Raw genomic sequence first — 10,140 nt, 5'->3', positions numbered from 1 at the left:
CAATGTAGAAATTTTTTAATGAAATAACCGGTTATCATATAATATATGGTCATCTTCCGAACTGTATAATTTATGAATATCAAGGGTGGTTGACGTGTTCGATATAAATGCACGTATAAAATGCAAAGTGTATTGTGCCTACATACGGAACATATACCTGCTATGTAAATATAGTCGTCTTCGTAACGTGTCTATACTAAGATAAGACTCTTCGAGCGATACGGATATTTAAAAGGTCCTTCCATTCCGCTTTTTCTTTAACAGCCGGGCCACTTTAAACACATTATAAATGAAAAAAGCGTCAAGAGGTAAACAGAGATATGATTGAAAATATGATTACATGCATATATAAGTATTAAGATTCCATCGGAACCCGTGAGTTTGCATCCCTTAAATTGTTTTCATTTAACAGTTCATTTAACAGTTAATATGATACAGTTATGTCTATTTTCTGAACAATAAAGACTGCCAGCGTGTAAAAAAATAATATAAGTATTTTGCAACCCAGTGTCGAGGTTATTTATCACTATGTATGCTGAGAGATTTATATATATATATATATATATATATATATATATATATATATATATATATATATATATATATATATATATATATATATATATATGAAATATCACCGTATTGAATCATGCGTAGAATTAGTCTTGGGTCAATCCATCCATATATTCCGATCTCAAGGGAAACATATATACATACATATATTCTAATAATGATATACATGTAACCTATTAGCAGCTGACAAGCAAGAGATATGATTGATTATTGATATCGGGGTGGGCGCGTCTTCAATTTGACCTCTTCATTACCTTGAGACTGTAATTTCCTATCACCGGTACCGCTCATGTCATAAAAAATGCATAAAAAATGCACCTACCTTCACCCTTTACCTGCATAAAAATTAACTGGAGCCATAAATTCTGGATCTGATTTTACGACCCGTAGCAAGGCATCTACAGATATATCAGAGTCTGACCTACCCCCCCCCCCCCCCTTCCCACCTCTTCAACTCCAGTGAGGTTTCAGTTTTCAGTATAATTTTTCAACAAACTTGTAAAAAAAAATGGTGAACTTTGCAATTGATGTTACTTTAAATTTTCTTCATATAGGCAGATGGTACGGAAATGTGTAATTACGAAAACATTTACAAATGTATACCATAAAACTTCGATGTGGATTGAAAAATTGAATATGAAAGACATAATTTTCAAAGGCTTTCAGGTGTGATATTATAATCAGTAAGCTTCCTCAAAACAATCTCTCTCTCTCTCTCTCTCTCTCTCTCTCTCTCTCAAAAACAAAACTTTTTAAAAAAAATTCTTATTTACTCGTTTATTATCTTCATTTTTCGTTTTACAAATAAATTTCACATAAACATATATAGTTTTCGATTTACAGTTGACATAAATAAGTTAAATGATTAATATATATTTTCAAAAGGAACACGTTCTGTTTGTTTTTGTTTTTTTTACTTTGTTTACCAAAACATGAAAGTGATAGCTATTATACAGCGCGACAATACTTAACATTATCATTAATACATATGTTATAGAAACTAGAGATATGTGAACGCATATATTAATATTAAACTTTCATTTATACATACCCATAGAAATCTCTATTTGATATTTAAAAAAAAAAGTAAGTCTTCTAAGCAGAACTTTTAAGCAACTGAGATTGAAGAAATTGTTTGAACAGTAAAAACACAAATTGATACATGATATAAAGAATACTGTTTAGAGAAAGTGCCTAACTCCCCATGCACTTGCCACGAGTTGGCTGAATTAAAAATCGAACTCTAAATCTGGTCCCGCGGAGCTGTTGTTGTAGTAAGAGTCCACCCATTCAACAACGATCCCAGAATCCCCAATGCCTCGTTTCTACAAAAAAAATCATATTTCTGTTAATTCAGTATGCTCAAAACAATATGTTTTAACATCTATATATTGCATCTAATTAATTCATAATTCCCGATGCATTGCGCAATTATTGAAAATTAATTTATATCGACAAAATTGTTTATGACATATAAATATGGTTTAGATAATATTGTGTAGCACAGAACTAGAGAAATCAAGCATTCGTTTATTCAAATTTTACCAGTTGACGGAATTCAAAAGCGATGACCACTCATTACGATCTATAATGCATGAGTATATTGATTGTGACTTTAAGGGGACCCATGATTGTAATAAAAATCTGACATTTTCCTTTGAGGTTTTAATGCGCGTATACATGCAATCAGTAGCAACCGAACAAATTATATGAATTTTCATTGAAAGACTTACGAGCTCTATGGGTGGGGGTTTTCTCAGTTCCATGTACATCAACCAGAGATATGCCACTTCTACAAACACTAAACACACCACTCCCTGTCAAAGAGCAAATCACGATTTTTATTTTTTTTTGTATTTTTTTTTTTTTTGATATATACGCAGTGTAAAATTTGACTGATCTGTGCATGTATTTGCATCTTCGTGTTAAAACCAGAATTTAATTCTGCATGCATTTCAGTTTAAATCTTGCCAAAATAATAATAAAGAAATGTTCAGCTTTATACTTGAAAATCCATCCCACGAGCGTGCTTTTCACTATAAACCACTTAACAGTGACATACCAAAATAAGTTTATTTCTTATGAACTGCATGGCGTCAACATTAAAGACTCAAAGAACTTTGTTTATTCATATACTAGTACATAACATTTATGAATTAATCTACTTTTCTTGAATTAGTTTTATACCTAGTTTTTGTCGATACAATTCTTACCGTATGGAACCATGCGCGGATCAAGAAAAAAATTCCAGGGGGGGGGGGGGCGACAGTTATTTCAGAAATTTGAATTTTGCAGGGGGGGGGGGGGTGTCTACAATCCCTCTGCCCCCCCCCCCCCCCCCGCTATAGATCCTCGCATGTCTATACATCTTAAAGAGCTATATTAACAACTATAAACCTATTAGACATGTACATATCTGTACCTCGATCATCTACCGTCATATATTGATGGTATGAGCAAAATTGTTTGAATTGAATTAAATTGAACTTTGTTACTCACGAAGAATATTTCTGCGATGCCACTAGAACATAGTGATGCCTTGTGTTCGCACCCCGCGAAATCTGCGAGGGATAGAATATCCAAAAGCGAAATGTCGTTGTCATAGCTAAAAGAGAACAAATTAAAAAAAGTAATTTTAAAACTAGGAACAAAGCGAAAAACAAACCCGCAATAAAAGTGCATTAAAATAAAAACATTGTAAAATGTTAACGTAAATACTATATATTAATAAATGTGTACAAATCAAATTAAAAAATAAATAAATAAAAACTCGTGTACCAATTCAAATACTTATGTAAGGGAGTTAGTATGACAGGCATCGTAACCAATTTGACAACGGAATAGCCGAAAATTCTAAGGGCTTTGGACAACTTCATGATTCTTGACTTTTCATGGAGACATTCTTCTGTTATATATGTTTATGACGTTATTGGCACAATGCACAATCAAACTGACGTAACAATGATGTGTGTTGTGATTGGTTAACATGGAAAGCCATAAATATAAAAGCTCATCTCTTATCTTTCTAAAAGTATATGATGTATGAATGAATATATATGGAAGAAAAAATGAATAAAGTTAACGGATGATTAATATTGAATGGGAAGTTAAAATCCGGAATGGTAACGATTTCTGTATGGAGTTTATATTCACCACGAACCCGAGTCCGATTTAAAATAAATTTTAGTTCTGTGCGTGCACAGTGTGACAGTGCAGTGGTTACTGTGGTAAGTTCTTTTCGTCGATTCATTTACATATATAGAGGGGTAAGAACTTAGGTGCCTGTGATATAATCGTCTTGTTCGAAATAATACATGTACATGTATTTTCTTCTGAATTTGGATTATAAATCTGAGCATCTAATCCCTTAGAAAGAATAATCTTACCGTGACCAGGCTACGCTCAGGTCCGTAGGACATCTGTCATTTTAACGATATAACATTCTATCTACTAATCCCTGCAAGCTTATTACTGAGATTATATACATCATAAAAGTGCATTGTAGATCAGCAATAATGGAAGAGAAAGAGAAAGCCAGACAAGAGTTTTTGAATGAGACAAAGACGTTTCTGCAGACCTGTCAAAATACCTTCAGCAAGGTGTTACAGGAACTGGACTGGTCGCCTTCTCATTTTGTCGAGGTTTGATCAAGTATTAAAAACATATCCCTAAACAAATGCACTATACTCTGTCCCAAGATATTTTGGATTCACTTTTGGCTCAATTGCTTGATATTTATAAATACCTCAGGATTCAAACGATGTTCATTCAAAAGTATGAAAAATTTCCAAGATTTCTCAGTCAAAACGCCCCTGTTGGCATATCAGGTTTCAATACAATGCTAAAAAATGTGATGTCTACGGAGATTTTGTATTGCAGCAAGCCCGGATGATAACGTTGAAATATTGCGCGATGTATTCCGAGTGTATTCCGAATGGAGAAAAGATGTAAACATTCCCCATTATAAATCTCCGTAAGGAATCTGCTTTCGTTCCTGTGAATTTTTCCGAGTGAAAGATGATAATGTGTCAATGAAATTATCATGGAAAATATTCATTTCAACTATTTCAATTTCACTTCTTTCACAGGTAAGTGTATTTTTACTAAAAATCGTCCAAATGCGCTGCATAAATATCTTGGGACAGACTATAGTATAATATATACAATGATACAATTGGACTTTTATAATAATTGTTTGATTAATGATAGCAGAAAAAAATGTGTTATAGACTGTCCCAAGATATTTATGCTGCACATTTGGCTGATTTTTGATAAAAAATACAAATACCTGTGAAAGAAGTGCAATTGAAATTGGTGAAAGGGAAAATTTCCAAGATATCATCATTGACACATTATCATTTTTCACTCGGAAAATTCACAGGAACGAAAACATATTTCTTATGGAGATTTATAATGGGGAATGTTTACATCTTTTCTCCATTCGGAAGTCACTCGGAATACCTAGCACAAATTCTCAATTATCATCCGGGTCTGCTGCAATACAAAATCCCCATAGACATCACATTTTTTAGCCATGTTTTGAAACCTGATGAGCTAAAGTGGGCATTTTAGAGGAGAAATCTTGGAAACTTTTCATACTTTTGAATGAACATCGTTTGAACCCTGAGGTATATATAAATATGGAGCAATTAAGCAAAATGTGAATCGAGGATATCTTGGGACAGAGTATGATTTATTAATAGTTTTTTTTAAGAGTCAGAATCGCTTCATCTATTCATAATATATAAATTATAGTTTAAATAATGAATTTATAATATTTTATTAAGTAAACATGGCTTATGATAATTGGAATCATTATAAATCACAGGTAATAAAATTTGTTTATAATGTTGATATAAATTAATTCCAGCAAAAGGATATCAGTGTATGCTGCTACAATCCTGGACATATAATGAAGACAGAAGATCTGAAGAAACATGAGGAAATATGTCGCTTTACCTCAAGAGGTGTTCCAAAAGCTGAGGCATTGGTGAATGAATTAATTTAAAACACATTTTATTAGCTTAATCATGCAAATGCACTGAAATAGATGTTAGTTTGAGGTATTATTTTCATTTATATTTATTTGATATTGAAAACAGCAGATGAATTGCACTTATACTATTTCATGTAATTTTACAGGATGAATCAAAGAGGACATCACAGTTCTTTTATGAAAATGTTAGCAGTGTCTGCAATGTTCCCATAGGTCAGTATGAGTATTAAACCCTTTACATACTTTCCGTCATCTACTACTGTGCAGTGCATTGTGAGCAGTTTAAAAAGTCTTGTCTTGCATTCTTTAGTTCAGTTTTGAAATCGAACACATCATGTATGGTTATTGTAATAATTATAATGATATATCATAATGACACAATTATGTACTTTTTGAGCAGATGTATTGAAATTTATTTTTTATCTACAGGTATTAAAATAATTTGACATTTTCTTTTTATATTTATGGTATCAACCTTTGTTGATAAAATATTAATTTCTTAATCATATCAGATCATTAAACTTGAATTACGACTTTCGTATGTACTTGCATTTTCAGACAAGGAGACTTTAAACAAAGTTCTTTGGGATCATCACGTAGAAAACCATTCAAGTAAGTTATCTAGAAGAAATATTTTGTTTGTTAATGTTAAGTAATAAGTTTAATTATTTACAATATAATCTGATGATAAAGGGAAAGAAGTCTGTTGGTGATGTTGCATTGAACTATGATTTACTCATTAATGGGCCTTGTATATCGACAGAAGAATGCTTGAGAATACCATTTCTTTATAAAGCTACAGTGCTAATATGGGGCGCTGGGACAATATATCGAAATATTGATATAATATGCAGACAATACTTGTATTGATATGTATGTATAAATATCGATGTAAAAAATTGAATCCTCTAAGTCTTTGTTATATGCTTTAATTTCATTTAAATGTGAAATATTATCCATTGAGAACTTAACTTTATATCCTAAATTTTATCCTGAGAGTACAGTGCGTTCAAAATGGCAACCATGTCAATGGCAGCATAAAGTTGTATCTTTAAGGCTTTAAGGTTAAAAATTTGAGTAAAAATATTTATAATAGAAAAGAAACTATTTTTCATTTAAAGGAAATAACCTTATACAAATCAATACAGAAAATAATGAATCATCCAATTCCGACTATTATGATATGTAGATTGTCTATATTTTTTTGTCAACAGTTTTCTATGGCAAGAGTGAGGTCCCTTTGACTACGGAGGAGGCAAGCATTATGCTGACCCCCAGTGAACGTGGTGCGCTGCACAACTATATTATAAAGACGGCCAAAGAACAACACAAAGTTCATGGAGTGGAGACAGATACACTTTTGACAGCCGACTTCCAAGAAATAGTAAAAAAGAAGGCTTTAGGTATGTGTAGATATACACATATTGCCTGAACATTAAATTAATGCAAGATGTACAAAACCAAACTCAAAATAAGTTGTGATATATATCTGTGTTCTGTGATATATTTAATTTTATTTCATTTTATGTTTTGTTTAGAGAGTGCACTTATTTCCTTTATCACAAAATAAAATGTGAACAATTTAGTCAACCGAAATCTGTGCACTCCATGAAATCAAAATCAAACAGAAAATATTTCATTCAAAAAGTTCCTATTACCATGTGTATCTCATTCTTTGTTTGCGAAAGTTGTGATATAATTTAAAAAAAAAAAAAATTGAATAAGTTTCGATATTACATGTAGGTCAATTGATACATGTACATTGTACTTCTCTTTTGTGTGATTCAAGCACAATGAAAATATCTTCATAAATGTTTAGAGGGACAGAACTCCAAACCAACAAGTTACACAGAATACCTGAGGGCCATGAGAGACTATAAGAGGAGAAGGCAGTCCTACAGGGCTAAGAACGTCCATATCACGAGGAAATCTTACACTGAGGTAACTCGACTTATTTCAAGATTTTGTTTGATTTGTAGAGTGCTCTCTCCAGGAAACTTAAAGTTTTGAACACAAGAACGTCAAAAAGTTACCATAGGCATTTTTAGACAAATTACACATTAAAGGAGAAACATTTTCATATTAGATATTTATCACATTGAAGGAGAACTTTATTTTCCAATTAGATATTTATCGACAAACTGACGGTCCTACTCATTATACATTTAACTATTGTTTTCTTCGTGGATTTTTGTATTAAAAACAATACACAGAAATATCCATATTTATGGCAGCTTAACCAGCCTTAGTAATCAAATTATGGTAACTATGATAGCTATAGTGTTTTTTTGTTATTGAAGTTTTATTACTGAATTTGAAACTTTTTGCCACAATGCTTTATAGAATTTGGACAAGTCATACGGTAAATATTTCGAGCATGATTGCAGTAGATTGTAATTGTTGTTAGTTGATCTATTTATTTCATAAAATTTAAATGCTAGATGTTATTTAACAGATTATAAAGGAAGTGATTGAGAATCAAACAGACTATCTCACTGAGATTTTGAAAGAAGATCAGGGGGAAGATAAGCAGATCGTGGAAGAGGAGACACAGTCACAGTCCGCTAGAAAGTCTGACAGTGGTTTCATCAATAAAGATCACAGTGAAAGAGTTGATGCAAGTCAAAGAGATGGATACAGAACCACAAGTCACAGAGACCAAGACAGAAGCAGGAGTCATGAAAGAAGTCGGGATCGAGACAGAAGTCGTCAGCAAGATAGGAGTCAAGATAAGGAGAGTCGTCAGCGAGATAGAAGCCGAGACAGTGAAAGAAGTCGCAAGAGAGATGAAAGAAGTAATAACAGAGAGCGAAGTCGACATGAAGAGGAAGACGGTGAGCAGGATAGGGAACGGAGGAAAAAGAGAAAGAAAGATCGAAACCGTCGGAGCAGCAGTCGAGAGCACAACAGAGATAAACATAGTCACAAGCACAAACATAAACACAAGAAATCTGATCGCTAAGGACAATAGGCTCAGTTTATCATCGTTAACATGTATATGTAACAGTGTTCTTGAAATTATGTATTGTGAGTTAGAAATATTGAATATGAATAGATTCGACCATAACAATTAATCTTAGCTTTTGCTTCAAAATTAGACTTGTAAAGTCACTCCTGTATGATACAACCTTTCCTAAAGGAGAGGAATCAATACAAGTCTAGTTCTGTACCAGATAATTACAGTACTTAGATTCCTTTCTTTTACCATGGTCTTTTTTATGGCATTGGCATTTTACTTAAAAACTTATGAGAGTTAAAAGAGGTAATATGCAGTGGTCACTGCTTGTCTTTTCCTTGAAGACAGCCTTTGGGTTTTGTCTGATTTGGTCAAGGGGTGAGAAATTATAGTCCAAAAGAGATTTGCTAAATTGCCTTTACATGTGACCTAGAAACATGATTCATGGTCTCTGCACATTGAATCAGCAATGCTCATGCATGAATTGTTCAAACAATAATCTTACAAAATATCATTCCTTTGAGTAGTTTCTATGGTGGCATATCTCTGCCCCTTGTGTGCAAGTTACTTTTCTATTAATTATGTCGACATGCAAGATAAAGATGTTGACATGCAAGATAGTTATGTCAACATGCGACATAACTATGTTGACATGCAAGAAAACTGCAATCAAAAACGAGTTATAAAAAATCTCAAATATCGCCAATATGTGACATCCAAGATGCTAGATACGCTACCTACTGATGTCAACATGCAACTTACTTTTGTTAACATGCAACGTATTTATGTCGACATGCAACTTAGTTATGTCTTATAAGTTGCATGTCAACATATTTATCTCGCATGTAAACATAACTAAGTTGCATGTCAACATATTTATCTCGCATGTCAACATATTTATTTTGCATGTTAACATAACTAAGTTGCATGTTGACACAAATAAGTTGCATGTCGACATAAATAAGTTGCATGTTGACATCAATAGGTAGCAATGTCGACATAAAAAGGTAGCATCTAGCATCTTGAATATCTCCATTGACCCAATGTGGCTTACACCATGAGCATAGTGCCTTCTGGTTAAGGGTGTGCAGTGACCTTGAACCAAATTTAAAAGTCCAATGTCAAGGTCATATTGTATTGTATTATCTCCCTTAGCCCAATACTTCACATTGAGTGCTTGTTGGTAAAAGGTGTATAGTGATCTTAAACCATTTGTCCTTTGTCTAGATCCTATTTGTTCTCCTCTTCACCCTATCTGCTTTATCACAACCGTAGAGTGATTGCTGGATTAAGAATGCAATGATCTTGAACTAAATTTATAAGACAAATTAATTAAGTTCAAGGCAAAATTTTCTAAAATGCCTTTCATCCTAATGTCCTTCATTATACCCTTTAAAGATCTCAACGATTCTAGACAAAGACACTTTTTAATTAGTCAAAGTTTTTATTTTTGCTCCATTTGTCCTCAGTCAGTGGGCATATTTAAAATTTGTACAAACAGAAGAAAACTTTTTTTTTTTTTTAGAAATGAGATCGGGTGAAGCACATAAAATAAAATAAAAACCTGACAAGCTATAAAGCATCTTTTATTTTTCGTTGCATCCAAAATTAACAA

At 32.7% G+C, this 10,140-nt stretch overlaps 2 protein-coding genes across 3 annotated transcripts; one reads left to right on the top strand and one right to left on the bottom strand.

The window, feature by feature from the left end:
- Window positions 1–1,352: 1,352 nt before the first annotated feature.
- On the bottom strand, window positions 1,353–3,469 carry LOC128175046 (uncharacterized). The gene is made up of 4 exons (XM_052840433.1): window positions 3,352–3,469; window positions 3,073–3,178; window positions 2,307–2,390; window positions 1,353–1,898 (listed from the first exon to the last, which is right to left on the bottom strand). Exons 1-4 carry the CDS (start codon window positions 3,447–3,449, stop codon window positions 1,803–1,805), a joined length of 384 nt encoding a protein of 127 aa, XP_052696393.1. The 5' UTR covers window positions 3,450–3,469; the 3' UTR covers window positions 1,353–1,802.
- Window positions 3,470–3,777: 308 nt separating this feature from the next.
- On the top strand, window positions 3,778–8,659 carry LOC128175045 (U11/U12 small nuclear ribonucleoprotein 48 kDa protein-like). Of its 2 annotated transcripts, none has more exons than XM_052840432.1 (8): window positions 3,778–3,800; window positions 4,079–4,214; window positions 5,444–5,563; window positions 5,716–5,782; window positions 6,128–6,181; window positions 6,784–6,972; window positions 7,389–7,510; window positions 8,025–8,659. In XM_052840432.1, exons 2-8 carry the CDS (start codon window positions 4,089–4,091, stop codon window positions 8,529–8,531), a joined length of 1,185 nt encoding a protein of 394 aa, XP_052696392.1. In that variant the 5' UTR covers window positions 3,778–3,800; window positions 4,079–4,088; the 3' UTR covers window positions 8,532–8,659. The 2 variants fall into 2 exon arrangements, with proteins under 2 accessions (XP_052696392.1, XP_052696391.1); XM_052840431.1 differs by lacking the exon at window positions 3,778–3,800 and adding an exon at window positions 3,819–3,839.
- Window positions 8,660–10,140: the final 1,481 nt, after the last annotated feature.

This window comes from Crassostrea angulata, chromosome 3, assembly GCF_025612915.1.
Source record: "Crassostrea angulata isolate pt1a10 chromosome 3, ASM2561291v2, whole genome shotgun sequence".
Taxonomy (NCBI): domain Eukaryota; kingdom Metazoa; phylum Mollusca; class Bivalvia; order Ostreida; family Ostreidae; genus Magallana; species Magallana angulata.
The sequence above is the reverse complement of the archived record's forward strand: the minus strand, read 5'-3'. Positions and strand labels throughout refer to the sequence as shown.